The 20,867-nt window shown below is 36.5% G+C and overlaps 1 protein-coding gene across 6 annotated transcripts in view; it reads left to right on the top strand.

The window, feature by feature from the left end:
• Positions 1 to 20,867, top strand: part of TMEM117 (transmembrane protein 117) — a 483,102-nt gene that overhangs the window by 319,061 nt on the left and 143,174 nt on the right. For all 6 annotated transcript variants that reach the window (XM_053226143.1, XM_027035936.2, XM_053226144.1 and 3 more), the window contains one exon: positions 1,373 to 1,470. In XM_053226143.1, the coding sequence (XP_053082118.1) occupies positions 1,373 to 1,470 (98 nt within the window). The remainder of the gene's footprint in view (positions 1 to 1,372; positions 1,471 to 20,867) is intronic.

Here is a 20,867-nt window from a genome sequence, read left to right on the forward strand (position 1 = left end):
TTGAATGTCATTAAATAAAAATCCAATTAATGAGGAGTGCCTGGGTGGCTCAATGGGTTAGGTGTTCGACTGTTGGTTTCTGCTCAGGTCATGATCTCGCTGTTGGTGGGTTCAAGCCCTGCACTGGGTTCTGTACTGACAGTGCAGAGCTTGCTTGGGATTTTCTCTTTCCCTTTCTCTCTGCCCCTCTCATGCTGATGTTTTCTTTCTCCCTCTCAAAATAAATAAATAAATAAAAATCCAATTAATGGAACAATATCCTCTTCTCTTGAAGGGAAGGTAAATTTCCTGGAAAAAGGAAGAAGTGTGTGTTTGTGTGTGTATATACATACACCAAATATGTTTTCCTTTATTAGAGGAAAGAAGGAAATTCATTACCCATCCCATCACATTTTTAAAAATGCTCTTATAATAGGTTGTGTATAATACTTTGGACATTTCCTGAAACCATTAATGTGGGATGTGGCCAATGAGAAATTTATTTTGTTAATGCATTTTTAAAAACAAGCATTTATATCAAATCATTTTGCTATTTTTTCTTTAGGCAAATATTTTGCAGTCTTTTATATAAAAGAACCTTAGCTATTCAAAGGGATATAGTGACAAATCTTCACCTTTAAGGATTTTAAAGCCTAGTGGAGGGAGAACAAATGTACATAAGTAAGTCAAATAGAAAGTAGAAAGCAATAAGGGACATCGGAAAGGTGGATCCAGAACTAGTTGGAGGGGCAGTGAGGGCATCACAGTGGTGATGTGACTTTGCCTAGGCCTCGGAAGATGGGCAGAATCTGCAGGTGAGGAAGAGAGGTAGAACATTTTTGGAAAAAGATGTAGGACTGCAGATGGCATGGAGGTGGGAGAATGCTAGGCTATTAAAATATGCTGTAAAACTGGGTCAAGTCCCATTCCTCACATAACACCGGACAAAAAAACAGAGACAAAGGAAGTAATATTTTGACTAGTGATACAGTTAATAATCTATACATACAAAGAAATATTTAGATTTTGGAGTTTCTGATTTAGACAAGCAAAAAGTATGGTATTTTATTTGTTATGTATGTTTTGCTTCTATGAAGAAGTTCATGGTATCTTAAAGATGCCTTCTCATGTAAGGTAATCTTGATCGATGTTTCTAAAAAAGTCTCAGTACTTGACGTGTTAGACGACCTTCAATCTGCTCATTCATTTTGTAAAGTCAAATGAACTGCAAAAAAAATTGAACTGAGGAAATATATTCTTCTTAATTTTATCTCTGTATATGTTTAAGTGTTAAAATACTTACATATTCTCAATAAAGCGTAAGTCATATCCATATTTAAACCTGAATGTAAGATTTCTGAAAATGCTAAATAAGTTCCTTTTGTGGCTTCAGGTCACGGATATGATGCTTCAGGACAAACCCTATCCTGATTGGGGAAAATCTGCAAGAGCTTTCTGGAAGAAAGGAAATGTTAGGATCATTTTATTCTGGTAAGAGAGTGTTTCATTTATCGATTTTTAGCCTTCCATCATTCACAAAGAACTTGAGCTGGATGTAGTTTTTTTAGATATATAGAATTCTTTGTAGAGAGCCATTTCTAGTGGATATTATGCTCCATTAAGATGATTAAAACCATAATCCTAATTATTTTATGAATTACTTTCTGCTTACACATTGTTGCATATGCACATTTTCAAGAGATACATTTACTAATAAAATAATACGTATTTTACCAGAGGTAAGTAAGTTTTTTATTCAGCAACAACAAGCTACAATTTTCATCAATGAAATCTGCCATAAAAATGTCTCCAGTAAATTCTAAATTTCCAGTACATTTGACAGGATATAATTTTGCTTTGAAGAAGTTGTACAGAGAGGGAACCTATTTACAAATCACATCTGGCTCATTGGCATTCCTTCTTCACGTAATTTCCTTTAGCTCTCCAGACCAATCATTGCAATTAAAAAAAAAAAAATCCATGTCTTACGGAACTTTGTTGTTTGTAGAGTCAATACTATCGATGTGTAATTGAAGAAGTTTAAACAGAAGATATAAGAATAGACAGTAAGAAGGGCAGTGGCCAAGTACAGATTCAACCTAATATTTGAAAAGGTGTGCACTAACACACAGAGTGTTGGAATGGATGATCACTTGTGCCTGATAAATTCCACCCTGCTCACCTGGCTTTTGAAATGATAGAGAAAAAAAAAAGTTGTTTGTTCTTAGATTTAATTCTGGGGGTTTATTTCTTCTTTTCATGTACAAACTATAAAAATCATGGGGCAAAATAAACATTCTAAGCCATCTTTGTGCTTTAACACTAGAATTAAATGTTGGTAGAGATATATGGCATTCTGAACTCAATTCTTAGAGGTAAACAAAATGTATTTCAAATAGTGTTGTAAAAATGAGTATGATTTTGTAGACTTTTTTTATACCTTGTCTCTATGAGTCAAGTGTGGCCTATTTTTATGGTGCATTTGACCTTCATATTTTTTTTCCTGTGTGAAAGCTCCCCATGTAGCTTGTCTGAATAATATATAATATAATAACTATAGGAAATATTTGAAGATATGTTTTGCTCCAACCACTATGCTAAGTATTTAACATTCTATGTATTTACTCATTTAATCCTGACAACCCTATAAGGTAGGCATTATTATTATAAGCATAGGTCTCTGACTGCAGAGATCCAGTTATTAATCATTATACTAGACTGCCTCTAGGAAAACAGATGATACATCACTGTGCAAATTTCCAAATGATTACCTTTAATCCTTTTTTAGGTAATGGTCCTCTATAAGAATGTGATATTCTGGGGAGTCATTCTATCCTATAGAATTCTCTATAGAGGTTTTAAGAGTCATAATTTAAAAGAAGATAGACACTAATATTAAAAGATTTTATGGGCTATCTATCTTAAAACAATATTAATTTACTATGGTTACATAAATTTTCTGTTATCTAACGCACCTTCAAAGGCAGGCTGCTGGTTATTGTTCAATATGGCCAGTTACTCAGGTCACATGCATACTATTTGCAAAAGTGAGCCATGCATACAGTAATCTCAAGACCCTTCTGATTGTCATTAGCTACTCTTAACTGCAATTGATGTTTCAGAGGCGAGGAATCCATACTGGATTATTCCTTAAGCATCTTAGTATGTTTTCCTTGAACATTATTACTCAGGTCTATATATTACCAATTGCTCTTATACAAATGGGTTTATTTTTGACAAATGTGATAACATAGCTATAATGGATAACCTAAAGCATATTTTAAATGTTATAAAAATAATTTAATTAGTCACTGACAGATAATATTCTTGAATGGAGAGCAATTCAGTTCAATAAATTCACACTCTTATAGTCATTGTTTTTGTAAAATTATTGATTATTAGATAATATATTTGAGACATGATTTTTTTGTTGTTGTATCTCAAAAGTGGTATTTCACATCATGGAGAACATAAAATAACTGGAGGAAAATTTAAAAGCCACTCTAAAAATATTTTTCCTATTTTATCCATTTCCATACGGTTAGATTATCTTGTCAACAGTTTTCATGGTTTTAAAAAGGGAAAATCTGATGCAAAAAGTTGAATATGGAAATTATGTGGGAAGTAATGAAATCTTCTGTTTTGTTCATACTTTTTGGATAAAAGGGATTTAGCAAGTATAAAGGGAATTTGTTTTTTTAGCTCTAGGAGATAACATACAAAAATCATTGGCAAGGTTTCAAATGTAACAAAAGATGGTATTTACACACTGTGTGTTACCCACTCAAAAAGAGGTATTTTCTTTTGGTTTTGCCTCAGTTAAGGGAACAGTGATTAGTGTGGACAGCCTGTACTGGAGAAGAAATTTTGCAAAGAAAGTTTTCCTAAGTTGCAGTGTGATTATGTGCAGCATTTTTAGCAGTACGACATGCCATTTTGTTCTGGTAAACCTACCTTTTACCTACATGTAGCTGCTTTAATTCACAGATGTCTGTCAGATACTGTTTCCTTTGTAACTGTGGGGCTGAGTTCTTCCTTGATTCCTAGTGATAGATGTCTCTACGTTGAGGAAAATGGTTCCTGTCTCTTTCTGTAATTGTGCAAAGACAGAGCTGCTATAGCACACGGGCTTTTATGCCGGGGGTGAGACTAAAGTGATTGTATTTGAAAATACTAAATGGGAAAGGGAAGAATATTTATAGAACTTCCCTTCCAAAATCCCTTTCTCAGCCCTTTTGATAATTAAAAAGAACAAGATCTAAGAATTTAAATCCTAGATTAATTCCATACACTGTTCTATTTTACAAAAGGGTTATGAAAAATCATTTCCACTCACTTGTATCTGAAGCAAACATATGCATAACCAGACATAAAAAAAAAATCCAAGTAATATACACCTGAAACTAATGTAACATTATGCACGGGCTGTGCTTTAATAAAAATAAATTTAAAAAATATTAAAATCAAGTAATATGATATTTATGTTAGCTCCTATTTCCCCATTTTATTTGTTCTCTAGTGACACAATTTGTATGCTTTTGATGGGAAGCATCTTGGGATAATATTTTCCAAAAGCTTACCTTTATTTAAAAATATAAGGGAGACAGTCTTCTGCAATGAGTAGAGGAATGGGCAGAAGGAGGCATTGGAAAATCTGGTGTTCACTAGGGCTTCACAATTACTCCAGTACTTTGCCTTCCAGACACAGGAGGGTTTTGCACTTTTCTGCCCCCTCTGACCACATGACTTGCTTTGGAGAATTAAAATGTGAGTGAAAGTGGCACGTGTCACATCTAGGTAGAAGCATTTAATTGTCAATGAGAAGCACTGAAGGGAGCTCATTTCTCGTAGCAACTGAAAGTTTGCATCTAGCTGGAGCCCTCGTCATTCACCTTCCCTGAATGACCAGTGTAAACCAAGCATTCTTAACAACACAGTGATCATATAGTGTGAGTGAGAAATCATCCTTTGCAGATGTTAAGGCCCTGAGATGTGGGGATTGTTTGAAACTGCATCCTACTGAATATAGAAATTGATCCAAGAAGTTAAGTGTTGCTACAACAGGAGGCTGAAATTTTTGTCTTAAAGGCTGGACAGCAAATGGCAAAAAAGAAAAAAAAAACTGATGTTTGGGGCTGGAAAAATGGTAATACAGGTGTTATAGTGGCAAAGAATTTGGTAAAAACTGTGGTCTGTGATTACTTAGATGCTCCAGGAGAACTTGGAAAATTCTGCAAGTGTTACAATGTGTTAGTAATGTTAGTAATGTGTTAGCACTGTGTTGCTCTGTGCACGGGTGTACAACTGTTCACTTCCATTCCATTTTATTATTTTTTATTTTTTGGGTGATTAGTATCTTTATATTTGAAAACCTACTTTACCTAGTGCTCTAATGGTTTGGGTAGACATCTCTTGATCATGATTATCTTAATTCTTAACTGGGAAACAAACTGCTATTTTTTCCTTTTTTGAATATCGTGGTCATCAGTAAAGTCTAGCAAAATTGTTTAACTTTCACCAGACAAAAGCTAATCAAGAAATTATTATCTTAATATACATGGTCTGGGTGAGTAACATGATAACAATAAAATATAATAAAGTAATAAAAAGACCTAAGAATCAGTGGAAATGTCAGTCTGAGGAGTTTGGTAATAGCTCCCTAACATGCAATTAGATGTACGCCCTCTATGACTACTTTTGAGTTTTCTTTCTTTTTTCTTCAAAAGGGATGGGCTTTGTTATTCTGTGTGATCCTTTTCAGCTCTATAATGCTATTTTCTACTGTAAGATTAAAATATTGAAGAGTGAGTAATTCTGTTTGCTTTGCTCCAGAGGGAAGAATATGGACTACTATAGTCTGAATGTTAGTGTCCCTCCAAAATTCACATTTTGAAATCTTAATGCCCTATAGGATGGTATTAGAAAGTGAGGCCTTCAGAAGGTGCTTGGGTCATGAGGGTAGATTCCTCATGAATGGGATTAGTGCCTTTATAAAAAAGACTTCAGAGGGGCACCTGGGTGGCTCAGTTGGTTGAGCGTCCGACTCTTGGTTTCTGCTCAGGTCACAATCCCAGGGTCATGGGATTAAGCCCCCCCATTGGGCTCTATGCTGAGCATGGAGCCTGCTTAAGATTCTGTCTTCCTCTCTCTCTCTCTCTCCCTTTGCCCCTCCCACCTTCATGCGCACATGCGCGCGCGCGCGCACACACACACACACACACACACACACACACACACACGTGCTCTCTTTCTCTCTAAAAATTAATTAAATTAAAAAAAGGTTCCAGAGAGATCCCTAGTCCTCTCCCCCATGTGAAGAACAGTGAGAAGACATCGGCTATGAACCAGGAAGAGAACCTTCACCAAATTCTGGTGCCTTGATCTTAAACTTTCCAGCCTTTGAAATTGTGAGAAATACATTTCTGTGGTTTATAGGCCAGCCAGTCTGTGGTATTCTGTTATAGTAGGCCAAGCAGACTAACATATAGGCTAATGAATGTAAGTCACATGGAAGCAGATTTAGATTCATGTCCCTAATAATGTGAGTCTCTCAATGCTGAGTGAGCTTGCCTGATGAAAGGCTGGGTTTCCTGTCAGTAGAAGTATTCCAGCAAAGGCTAGATAATCTATCAGGGATGCAGTAGAAGGATTTTCACATTCAGGGAGACAAAAAGGGAATCACTTCTAAATTTTCATCAAACCTACTGATTCTATGACTCTACATGTTTAACTAGAAAAGTATTACATTTTATTTGCTTTATAATGGAGAGGATACTAATTATAATTTAATATGTTCTGTATAATTCCATCATAATTATAAGGAAAATTTTTACATTAGACAAAAATTCATGAAAAGTTCTGGAACAACTATAGTATGCAAAATCCTTTGCCTCACTTTTCAAATAATAAATTAGCCTGTATCTTTTTTCTGGATGAATTTTGTCTTCTGGCCTTCAGTTTTCCTTCCATCTCAACGTGTCTTGTTAAGCAGTTGCCTATCTTTAATTAAAAGCTGCCTCTGGAACTGAGGAAAAGCATAATAACATTTCAAGCCCAAATCAGGTAACTGTACCTATTGAATCAGTCACCTTAATTTTAAACACTGCACAAAGTTAACAGGCTCCATTTAAGTGTGGCTGTTTCTAAACAGAGAGATCCAAGGATACACTTCAACTGGTTCTCTTGCTAGATGTAAGTTTTCTACTTCTGGATAAAAAGGTGATTGATGTTGCATTACTGTCTTGTCACATTATTGTCATATTATTTGGAGATTTTCACTTAAAAAGTGAATTCTGCATTTATGCATGATAGATGTAACTCCCAGGCATACATTTATACCTGCATGTTAACACAATCACATGCCCTCCCAGACTTAATTTTGCTGAATTTAGAACGTATGTTTTTATTAACTATTTAAGTAAATACTTATTAAGTGCTGAATGCAATGTAAAATAGTGGTTAAAAGCACATAGTCTGGAGCCTGCTGCGTGGCTTTCAGTCCTGGCTTTGCTACTTACTATTGTGTATTATTATTTTGTTTTAAATGGTATTATGATTGCTGTTACTTGGCATCAGGTGGTCTCTGTGGCACTGAGAATATAACTTTGAAAGAGAAAATGACTCTTGACAACATAATTTTCTGTCTGATGAGAAATACAGGGTGTTGAGGGGTCAGGCAAAGCCAGCCTTGGGTGTGGATGCCATGACATGGTGCTAAGAGAGCTCCAGGGATTGTTTTGTAAATGAACTAGAACCTCAGTGTCATCTCAGGATAAGCAGGAGTCAGGTGAGAGGAAACATGGCGATTGGTTATGGGAGTGAGGCAAAAGGAAAGTTCAAGGGTAGCACTGAATGTTTAGGCTTAAGCAACTGAACAGATGGTGATATTATTGACTGAGATAGGGCATTGTGGTAGAGGAGTAGGTCTTGTGGGGGGGGGGGGTGAGGGGGTGGGAGGTGTGTAATAAGCCCAGATCTGCAGGATGAGATACAGTAAAACCTTGGTTTGTGAGCATAATTTGTTCCAGAATCATGCTTGTAATCCAAAGCATTTGTATATCAAAGCGAATTTCCCGATAAGAAATAATGGAAACTCAGAAGATTCATTCCACAATCCAAAAATTTTCATAGAAAATGATTATACTGTAATATAATACAAAATAATAAAGAATGTACAAAATATAAAGAAAAATAAATGGTAACCTGCACTTACCTTTGAAAATCTTCATGACTGGTGTGAGGGAGACAGAGAGGAGGGTTATTGTGTAGGATGACTTTTACCATCACTAACAGAATCATTGCTATCTCTTGGCTCAATAGAACCTTTTTTAAAAAATTTCTTTATTAAGTTTATTGTGAATGGGGAGGGGCAGAGAGAAAGGGAGAGAGAAAATCCCAAGTATGCTTCGTACTGTTAGCACAGAACCCGACGACGTGGGGCTTGAACTCATGACACTGCAAGATCATGATCTGAGCTGAAACCAAGAGTCAGATGTTTAACCGACTGAGCCACCCAGGCACCCCAGAAACTTTCTTTTTGTGCAACTTTTACAAGGAACCTATCCAATGACACTAGCTTTGCCTCCTTTTGAGGATTTCTCAGAAATGTGACATTTCATTGTCATTAAACATATTCATCACTGGCACTACTATAGGCTTATTTGGGTGGTGTTTTTCTACAAAATTTTGCACTGGTTCCCGCATTTTACACATCTTCCTAATCTTATTCGAAGTGAGGGATTCCTCTGCCTTTTTCTCCTCCTCTGCAGACGAGATGCAGACATAGACTTCTTATAAAACCTTGCAGTTTCAGCCACTTGCATACCTCATTCATACTTCTCAATGATTTCCTTCTTAACTTCCACAGTAATCATCTTCTTACCGCCTTTCTTTTAGACCTTTTTCTACATTGGGGCCATTGTATACACTCGCACAGATGTTGACAACGGTACAATATTAATAAACTCTTGCCATATACTGTATCTAATGTAACTGGCAATAAGGCAGCAGAGGAAAGGGACTAGATCTGCAGGCAGCCTGACCTAGAATGAAGCAAAGCTTACCTAAGCTTACTCTTGTATGGAAAAGCCAAGGACTGTCCACAGGCGCTTTGAAGTGACAAAAACTACCCTAGTGACAGTTGTAGGTACTTTCCAACATTCTAAAAAATCACTGATCTACCAAACGTTGTGGCCTGAGACCCACCATCCAGGCATGGGAGATGATAACCCACAATCCTGCAGAGAGGGAGAGGGAGGGGGGAGAAAGAGAGAGAGAGAGAGAGAGAGAGAGAGACAGACAGACAGACAAGGAGAGAGAAGAACCATTGTCTCAGTTGTGACCATGTGACGTTCAGCATCATGTACTACTCGTATTGCAAGACATCACTCGTTTATCAAGTTAAAATTTATTAGAAATGTTTGCTTGTCTTGCAGAACACTCACAGAACAAGTTACTTGCAGCCCAAGGTTTTACCGTCTCTTATAGAATATAGTGAATGGTATTGCAACAGCATTGTATGATAACAGATGGTAGCTACGCTTGTGGAGAGCATAAAATAACGCTATGCACTTGCCGAATGTCTGTGTTGTATACCTGAAACTAACGTAACATTGAATGTCAACTATACTTCAATTAGAGAAGGGGAGAGAGAGAGAGAGAGAGAGGGAGAGCGCAAGAGAGAGAGATACTTAATAAACAATTCTTTATATACATCTGAAGCTGCAGAATGACGGAATGAAGTCCAAGACAGAAATATTACTAAAGTTTGTATTTCAGTTTATATTTTTACTCTCATGTAGATGTTGTTATCTACATGCATATGGTTTTTGAAGGAATGTGAGTGGATGTTGAGTGAGAATAAAAGATCTGTGATAAAACCTATAGAGCTCTTTTATCTGGGAACAGGCAGAAGAAGCATCTATAAAGAAGTCAGAGAAAGAGAGGACAGAATGAAAAATATGAAAAGGGGCCAGGAGAAGAGAGAGTATCAAGAGATAGAGAAACATCAGCAGTCAAATGCTGGATGTCTAACAAGCAAGGTCAAAATGCAAAGTGTCTCTGGTGTTTTGCTGGTGACCTCAGCAGGAATGCTTTTCTGGAATATTGCACTAGCAGCCAGACCTGTACTGGGTCAAGCTGTGATTAGGAGAGGAGGAAGTAGAACCAGGGAGTATAGTCAGGAGGTGAGAAAGAAGACTGAAGGGATGTCTATATATTTAGAAATGAATATTCTCAATGAAAAAATGAAATATTTACCGGTTTGCTATTTATTGATTTGTTCAGAGCATATTCATTTCTAAAAGAGAGCTCATTTCCAAGTATTTGCTGAACAGATATTGAACTAAATAAAGCCTCTTAAATTAAATTCTGTGGTAAAAATTTACTATGTGTGTAATTCTCATTCTTTAGTAGGAAGGTACAGTGTAAATAGTTCATAAGGTTTTAAATTAAAATACCTTTAAAATTTTAAAAGAAATGTACAAAAGTGGAAATGGTGATTAAATTCTCTACATATCTCTGCCTATATCACAGTACTTGAGAGCAAGAATGACCTCTTACTGTTTTCCAAGGACTTAGCACAGTGCCTGACACACAATAAGCATGAAGCACATTTTTGTGAAATTAATTACTTTGGTGAGGACCTTCAAATCTAACATACTCTATAATAGTTCTGAAAAATTCTCTAGACTTCATTAAAATGATTAAATAGTAATTAAACATAAACATTTTCACTTAACATTTTCACATATACATTTCATATTCAGTTGATGCTTTACAAGAAAAGGTGTAATGTTTCTGAGTTATTCTTTCTGAAAAATGTTTAAAAGTATTTAATTTCAGTACTTTAAAAAGTCATTTAAAAAAAGAAAATAAAAAGTCATTTTGGTTCCAAATTACATACTTTACCTACAACTAGAAATTCCATTAAAATACTATGAGATGTATAACCACAATGACATAATTCCAGCCCCTACTGACCCTGAACATTTTTATCTTCGGATCTTTTCCTTATTTCTTAAAGGTAAGTGAGGTTTAAGGAAAAAGAATTAAATAAGCTGGTCTTAAATTGCTTAATAGTGCCTCTATCATAGGCCTTTATTCCAATTGCTAAAACCTGAAATAGCAACATTGAGCCCAAGAGTAATCCTTGGATTTATGAATTTTTGAAAGAAAAATGCCCTTCAATAAAGGCTTAGAAATACCGCATTAGATTTTCTGTATAACAAGAATTGGTAGAACAGTTATTCCTCTTTAGTTTTAAATCTGCTGGTTGAATGGAGTACTCCCCTGAGCCATAAGGCCTAAGTCATACTTATTAAGTTTCTAAAGTATAGGTCATGATTTCAAAAAACTCCCTTGAGTTTGCATATAATGGTATAAATGCACAAAATTAAACTGGAAATCATAAATTCTAGAAGAACGAAGCCAGCATTTAACCAAGTATAGTGAATTGACCCATTTCAGGAGTGTGACAATCTTTGCCTATCTTCACTGTTTCTCATGACACATGCCCCCCTCCATCGTCTCTAGTAGACTAAAGTTGCAAGGCTTTCATAGTAACAGAACTTCAGACATCCTACAACTTGACCTGTTAGAAAGCCCAGACATTTTCTTTCTTGCTGTTTCCCCACAACTTGTAGGAACCATTGGTGGAATACTTTGAAGTATTTCTCTTCATCCTGCAAATGTTTACCAAGTGGCCACAATGCAGAGGACTCAGAATGAAATGCTACTACAATAATGTGTTTTGGTGCACAGAAGTCCTCCTTAAAAAGAGTGTTTGCTTTTGTGTGCTTTGATCAAAACCTGCCTGTGAGAATTAAGATTTTCTGTTCAGGTGACAGTTATATCAGAATAGTGGTTATTCTTTACATAAATCATTCCAATCATATTGTCTGTCAGCTTTTTGTAGAATGAATGAGGAATAACAAATCTCAGTGTCACCAAGGTACAGCTGGTTGTTTAGTACCCATGATTCACTGTGATTCACATCTGGTTCAGAGATTGGTGACCCACAAACTTAATTTTGTGGTACATTAGTCACTGTGGGAAACTCACAACTGATTGGTTTTCAAACCAGAATTGCTGGTAACTAATACTCCGATGTTCTCTGCAGGGCAACTTTTTCACCATCATCAAGTAGAAATGAATCATTGTTTACTTTGTGAGCCATTGATCAAAATTAAGGGAGGTGAAGACTGCAGGAGAGGGTTTATCCCAAGACAAGTTGAGACTTGTGACAGTTCTCATCAATGGGTGGTTTCTTTCAGGGACCAGACTGCTCCTGCTGTTGGTACCCTAATCCACTGTAAATTCTGCCAGCATGGCTGGTTCTGTAATGCTAGCTCTTATTTTCAGAATATTCTGTTCCTACATTTCCCCCCATTGGCCAGAGCTCCCTTGTGCTTTCTCTCTTTACAAGAAGGGATGGATGCACTAACTGTATTAAAGGTTGAAATGCTTTGATGTTCATTGTTGCACCCAAAATATATAAAGAACTTATAAAACTCAGCACCTAGAAAGCAAATCGCCCTGTTTAATAATGGGCAGAAGACATGAGTATACATTTTTTCAAAGAAGAAATACAGATGGCCAACAGACATGTGAAAAGATGCTCAGCATCACTCATCATCAGGGAAGTAGAAATCAAAACTACAATGAGATATCACCCCACAGCAGTCAGAGTGGCTAAAATTAACAACACAGGAAACAACAAATGTTGGCAAGGATGAGGATAAAGGGGAACCCTCTGACACTATTGGCGGGAATGCAAACTGGTGCAGCCACTCCGGAAAACAGTATGGAGTTTCCTCAGAAAGTTAAAAATAGCACTACCCTATGACCCAGAAATTGTACTATGAGGTATTTACCCAAAGAATACAAACATACTAATTGGAAGGGATACATGCACCCTGTTGTTTATAGAAGCATTATCAACAGTAGCACCTAGGAAGCTTTTTGATGAGCTAGAGGTAGAATGTATAGACAGGTGTCAAAGATCCAGTGAGGCACTCTGAGTTTGTTCTACATATTTTGTTATTAATCTAAAGGTTAAATGAAATCTGATTATGATAGCTGGGCATATGAGTGGCCCACAAGGACCAGTGTATCTCCATGCATAAGCTGGACAAAGCTTTGCTATTGTCAGAAAAAAAAATACAAACTTTCCCCATTTATATTTGTTGACTATGTTAGGCACTCTATTGGGAAGGCAACAGTGGACAGAAAACATACATAGTTGTTGCCTTCCTGTAAGACTTACTTTCTTACCAACTAGACTGATGGTAAGACATAAATAAAGAAATAAGCAAATTTAAATAATTCCAAATAGTAATTTCTACAAAGGAAGCAAGTATCAATAACTATCCCTTTCTAGTTCTCTTCCTCATCAGGTCACATTTTTTGAAAGGGTTGTCCACACTCACTCTCCACTTGATTTGCCAATTACCGTGTCCTCTCTACTCCTATTCCATGGTAGTTTATTGCCATCATTTCTTCTGAATTTCAGCTTTTGTCAGATTTCTGTTGCAAAAACCAGCACTGTATTTGGAAGTTAATCATGCATTGTTGACTTTGGCAGATCATCTTTTATTTAAGGTGAGCAGTTATGAAGGACATAGTTGAAAAGTAATATCTTGACCTTTTCATGATGCCCTTAAGTCAGACAATGAGGTGGAACTTTTTGTATATGTATCAGACATTGCATTATTTTAAAAATTATATATCTTTTTAACAAAATTTTCAATTAATATCAGTATACAGACAGTTTATTTAGAGTCAGAATGACTCTTGTCTTTCCAAAGCACATATCAAAATATGGAACACAGTCCTCAAGAGGTAAAATAGGAATTTATAAGTAGGAGAGATGTGTTATATAAAATATGTACTAGCAACTGAATGTGTGTCTCTCCAGAATTCATATGTTAAAACCTAATGCCCATTGTGATGCTATTTGGAGGGGGTGCCTTTGAGAGGTGATTAGGTCATGAGAGTAGAGCCCTCATAAATGGGATTAGTGCTCTTATAAAAGAAGCCCCAGAGGGGCGCCTGGATGGCTCAGTTGGTTACTCAGCTCATGATCTCAAGATTCTGGAGTTTCCACCCCATGTCAGGCTCTCTGCTGTCAGCACAGAGCCCACTTCAGATCCTCTGTCTCCCTCTCTCTCTGCCCCTCCCCCACTCATGCTCGCTTGCTCTCTCTCTCTCAAAAATAAATAATCATTTAAAAAAATAAAAAAATAAAAGAAGTCCCAGGGAGCTCGCTCACTTCCTTCCACCATGTAGGGCACAGTGAACGAAGATGGCTAACAATGAACCAGAAAGCAGGCTCTTACCAGATAGTGAATCTGCAGGAACCTTGATCTTGGATTTCTCAGACTCTAGAACTGTGAGGAATAAACTTCCTTTATTTATAAGCCACCCAGTCTGTGGTATTTTATTATAGCAGCCCAAACAGCCTAAGACAGCACATCCAGCAAAAATAATACTTTCAATATTTCACTGGTTTGGGTTACAAATCTTTTATTTTGAACTGTTTCCAACTTACAAAAAAGTTGTAAGAATAGTGCAAAGAATTCCTGTATACTTTTCTTTTATGTTCCCCCACTGACAGATTTTTAAAGACATTTGCTTTATCATTCTTTCTCTCTCATTCACTATATAGTTATTATTTTCCTGATGTTGGTAATTGGACTGCAGTCATGTGAGACAATGCCCTTCTTTTAGGGAAGAATAAATATTTCATTGTATTTCCTAAAACTCTTCTTTTAGGAAAGTATAAATACTTTGTGATATTTTCTAAAACAAGGATATTTTCTGACATTACCACAGTCTAATTGTCATAATCAGGAGATTAATATTGCTATAATACTTGAATTTATGGACCTTGTTCAAAGCTTGTCAATTGTCTCAAAAATGTTCTTTATAGGACAAATAATAAAAAAGATAAATAATAAAAAATAAAAAGACTTTTTTATTTTCATCTGATTCAGTACTTCAGGACAGAAACATGCATATATTTAGTTGTCAAGCTTCTTTAATCTAGAACAGAACACTTATGTTTCATGAAGCTATTTTTTAGATGTGTAGTCTTTTGCAGATGCTGAAATAAACTATTTTCATTCAATGATGAAAAATTATTAAAACTCTTTCAAGATTTGATGAGCCTTAGACAACACATAATATAGTATGAATATTTTATATATATCCAGGCATTTAGGAATTGAAGATATTCTTAGCTTAACACATTTTCATTTTGAATCAGTGAACTTTTGAAAAGTAAATGTTGCTTTATGCCAATATTCTTTAAGCCTGTCCTTCTATTTGTTTTATGTAGTTTAGAATCAGCAATACTTTAAACAAGTGTTCCGTAAGCTCCAAAAATAGACTCCACTGGGCTAGAATTGACCATGAGTTCCATTTGGAAATGGAATATTACCAAAAGGGATTATGGTAGTCATGAAAGTAATCATGGAGGAAGGTGTATTTAATTAGGCGCTTGGAGAAAGCTGAGGTCAAGAAGAGGCAGAGAGAAGCAGAAACATCACATGACAGAAGGTCCAGCAAGAAGTAACAAGCAATTTGTATCCCAGACCCAAATGGGTACCTGGCAATAAGAAAACCTTTTTCTTCCCTTAAGAACCTTGTCTCACAGGGCTGGGTTTCAGAGCAGGAACTCCCCACGGTTCTTAGAAGCACTGAGGTTCTGAGCAGGTAGATTATACACAATGACTTACCTAAAAAGGTAAGACTGCCTTCTGGGAACTGTCAAAAGCCTGTTGATCATAACTAGGTTCCAAACTCAGAACTAAACACGCTATAGTGTTGGCATAATGGGATTCACCTAGAACTGAGTCAAAGATATTTAGTCCTCTAACCTCCAACGAGAGACACATATTTACACGTTAGGCTTTTATTCCCAGCTGTGCCATGAAAATCTGCATTTTCATGGTTTTCTTGCCATGTTTCCTACCGTGAGTTGAGTGAAGAGACTGTTTTGTTTTGCTCAGTATTCCCAGGGTGTACTAGGTATTTAATAAATATTTGTTCAATTGCTGATGCCAGAATAAATGAGTAAAATCTTTCTTGGTAAACAAACTAGAATCTTCTCATTTATTTATTTTACTTATGGAAAGTTGCTATGGAATGAGGACATCCTAATGGGGAGGGTTTGTCTGTACAAGTAACCTCCATTTTGTCCTTTCACGGTTCACCCTCCTGTTGGGGTGTCTTACTGTCATTACTGCTACCATCACCACAACCTGGGCCAGGCATATTCTTTGTTTCTCATTATCATAATTAATACAGTAAAAAACTTTTTTTAGAAAATCAGCACTAACCATTAAAAACAGAACAAAAAAGTATTTTAAGAATGTATAGATATCATGCACACAGACTGATATTCTATATACAGGTCTGTAATCCTCTACTGTCTTCTCACATCAGGCATCTGAACAATTTCAGGGACTTTTTACCTTTTTCTCTTTGCTGCTATGCCTGATTCTTTGTGGTTCAGGCCACCTCATTTCTGGTTGTAATGGAATCTTTTCTGAATAAGTCTGGTACAATGCTACAATTACCTTTCCAGGATAGGTCTGAGTTACTGACACACTGTGGTGATCAATCCTGCTCTCCAAGTATTACAAACGAACAATACGGGAGCCCAAACCTACATGGAAGAGTTAGCAGTAGCTTCGAGTCATTTCTGTTTGATTCTCAGCCATGTTATCTACTCCATCATTGTCTCGCTATTGAAATAGCCTTACAATTCTATTCCAAAATGACTGCAATTTATTGAATACTTCTTGTGTGCCTCATATTGGGCCCTTCACCGTCATTGTTTTAGTTAATCCACACCACCATGGTAATCATTATTATCTGTATTTTAAAGATGAAAGCCTGTGACTGAAAGAGGTTGCATAGCTGGTGAACAACAAAGCTGGAATTCGATAGTGGGCAGGCTGACTTCAGAGCCTGCATGATACTGCACAGAGTGGCCTCACTCATTCCAAGATTTTAAGACATTTACTACATTTAACAATGATTAGTTTTATTTTTCACGTATGTAGAGTCCAACAATCCTTTGAGTATATCTACCTATGTTCTAATATCCTCCTATTATTGACAAAGAAATTGAAACAAAAGTCCAGTGACCTACCAAAGGCCACAGAATTAATTAATGTCTCTGTGACAATGAGTACTCAGGGCTATTGGCTCCTGGTTTAATATTCTTTTTACTGTATTGCATTGCCTCCCTATATTCTTTTTAAAAAAATCGATATAATTCAAACTAAAAGAATTTGCCAATGATTGGATATGTTGAGATAACAGCTCTTGTAAGCCAATAGTAATAATCAGAACATTCTGTGTAGTTTAAATTGATGTAATTGTATATCATTTTCTCTCAATTACTGGAATTAGGCAAGAAAAAGATGTATAATATATAGTTTAATATGCCAATAAAGCATGATGTATTAAGAGAACCTTCACTTAAGTTCTCATATGAAAAGCCAATTGCTGTTTTTCTTATTCTATCTTCAGACGTTTCAAGGTCCTGATTTCTTCAAAACATAATTTTCAAGGTTGAAAATAAAGATTTAAGTCGATATCCTAAATTCTGGCACTAAGAACCACCACAAAACCCCAGAATTTTACCTGGGAACACTAGAAGTGAAAAGATATTAAATATTACAGCTGGTCAAGGACTCTACTCCTGAGAAAATAGCAAGTTAAACATTCCTGCACAAAATATCTGCCAGAGAGAGAATATTCCAACATTGATTGTAAGAATGACTAGGTGATACCTAAATTTTTTTGCATTCTAAAATTCTGTAATTCTGCATAGACTGTTTTCTTGTGTAAGGTTATGTATGTGTTTGGACAAGGCATGAATTGCTCAGAATAATGATTAAAGCAACTCGAATTAACATCCTAAGGAAATGTGAGTTTGAGCATGCTGATTTTATGGAGCACTGTCCAGACATTAGGAGCTGTGTTTTGGCAGGATATTTAATGACATGAGGTATGGAGAAAAAATATGCTGATCTAAGTAACTTTGGTAAAAAGTGTTTTGACTGGGAACTAAAAGACTAAAGACAAAAGGAACAAGACATAAACAACTGTATTCTAGTTGGTAAAGTTACTTCTCATGAGGATATGGGTTAACAGTTCTGAGTCTGTTTTACGTACATGCTGGGGTTGATCAATGAATAAATGAATGGCAGGTGGTGGAAGTCAAATTTCTCACTGTAGAAAAGGGAGGTTACTGATTAACCGGGGGGTTGGAGCTGGCTACAGTGAACAGTGTGGTACTGGATTAGAGTCAGAAACCTCAACATAAGCTCGCGGTTGGCCTTGTAGAGATAAATGGATACTTACAGAAATAAGATTAAATATTGCATTTATAGGTGAAAATGCATATACATATTTCCTAGTTTTGTGTGCGGAGATGGCTTAGACAGAATGACAGTCTGGTAGTAGGTGCCCAAATCTTGGGCAACTTTGACCAACAAAATAAATGAAATAGTACTAGATTGTAATCCATAGTATCAAATAAATATCCATGAGTCCACACTAATATAATAAATGACTGAATAAATAGAGAAGAGAGAAATCTCCCATATGGGAGAATTATAAATAATTTATATAGATACTCTTCCCTTCAAGATAGTGAAGCTTAACTCCTCACTCCTTGAGTATGGGCTAAATTTTGTAACTTGCTTCCAAAGAATAGGAAGTAATACAATAGTATGGAAAGGAGGTTAAAAAAAAAAAGTAACCTTATCATGGAGAAATTTGGCAAACATCACCTGGCCAGGGCCAGTTATTCAAGTTTAATGTCATCAGTGATGAGTCACATTGATAGCATGTAGATTAAGAACCTACGGGGGTGCCTGGGTGGCGCAGTCGGTTAAGCGTCGGACTTCAGCCAGGTCACGATCTCGCGGTCCGTGAGTTCGAGCCTCGCGTCAGGCTCTGGGCTGATGGCTCGGAGCCTGGAGTCTGTTTCCGATTCTGTGTCTCCCTCTCTCTCTGCCCCTCCCCCATTCATGCTCTGTCTCTCTCTGTCCCAAAAATAAATAAAAAACATTGAAAAAAAAATTTTTAAGAACCTACGCATCTGTAAAATTTAAAACATTTGTTTTAGACACTTGGAGTTGTTGGTTCAGTGTTATCTGTAGACAGTGATGGCTGAGGTGCAATTGATCCTGTCTAACCTTTTAAGCGCTATTCTGGCTATGAATTTCATTCACCTCTCCCACCCCCACCCCCTTGAACCTCAGCAGTTCCTTTGTGTTGATTTCAGATCTCTGCTGTCCTCTCAGAGAGGTATCTGAAGCTGGTTTAATCTCTTGAATGTAGCCACAATCCTCTCCAAATGCCCTAAAGCTGTGATATCATTCTTTTGTAAAAAGACCTGCAGCCTCCCATGGGCTACAGCCTCAGAAGCCCTGATGTGTTTGAATGCCTTCATATTTATCTGGTAATTTCTGCATGTCACCACTGTCCCTTTAAAGTGGACCCTGATGATGTAGGGGATAAGATGTTTTGCTGTCTGATCTCTTCATCCTTCTTCTATCCCTCTTTTACTTCTAATACTCTATGGCTGGAGGGGCAGATTTCTCCCATTTCCATGAGCAGTTATTTCTTTTATTGTATCCATTCTGTATTGTCTCCATTCCTGTGTTCAAGTCAGCCAGCCCTCTTGACAGAGGAGCCCTGAGATATTAGAAAGCAGGAATTAACAAGGATTAAGATATATTGGCTTAATATTTCCAAAATTTAACCCCCATTTAATCTCTGCCCTGATCCAGGCATGCAAATGCCACATACTAGGATTTCTGGGAATAGAAATCCTTTCAGAATACTATGTTCTGTAAATTACATATTATGGTGGTTGAAGACCCAGGAAGATGAAACTGTGAAGGGTGCACTTTGGTAAAAAGTCATAAACCAAGAATATCAAAATCTTTAACTTTCTTTTAGTCCTCAGTCCCTAGGCCAATCCATATGAATTTCTTTCTACTAAGATCCCCTTTTTCCAGCATTATAATAGCAGTATTTCTATAGATGACTTGGGCCTTTACATTATGTCAAAGTCCCCTTAACCTCCACCCCAGATCTTTTCTACTAATGGTGGATTCTACCTTGATCATAATTTGGAACTAGATCCTTCAGTTTCTATGCATGTTGGATGAAGCCTTTCTTACTGCCAAAGTTAAAATAAATTTATTTATTCATTTATTTACTTATTTACTTATTTATTAATTTATTTAATGTTTTTATTTGAGAGATAGTGAGTGTATGAGCATGAGTAGGGGAGGGGCAGAGGGAGATAGAGAATCTTAAGAGGCTCCATGCTTAGTGCAGAGCCCAATGAGGGGCTCAATCCCATGACCCTGGGATCGTGACCTGAACATAAATCAAGAGTTGGATGCTCAACCAACTGAGCCACCCCTATTTATTGTTTACTTATTTTTATTTTTTTTAATTTAACTATGTATTTTTTAAATATTTATTGAGAGAGAGAGAGAGAATGCACATGGGTGGGGAAGGGCATAGAGAGAGGGAGTTAGAGAGAGAGAGAAAATCCCAAGCACAGGGGCTGGATCCCAGGAACCATGAGTTTATGACCTGAGCTGAAATCAAGAGTCAGATGCTTAACTGAATGAGCCCCTTGGGCACTCCCCTATTTGTTTTTTTCTATATGGTTTCAAACTAAAGGCTATTAAAAGTATTCGATTTTTCCCCCAAATTAGCACTTCCATTGCTGCTAAGAAAATGTCACTCATTTTGTAATCCAAAGCACTACCTTCATAAACCATGAGTTTTCTACAAGTTTTAGGGTCCTGCCTCCTACCATCTACACTGGAATTTCACCTTAATTA

The sequence above is a fragment of the Acinonyx jubatus genome, chromosome B4, assembly GCF_027475565.1.
Source record: "Acinonyx jubatus isolate Ajub_Pintada_27869175 chromosome B4, VMU_Ajub_asm_v1.0, whole genome shotgun sequence".
NCBI lineage: Eukaryota > Metazoa > Chordata > Mammalia > Carnivora > Felidae > Acinonyx > Acinonyx jubatus.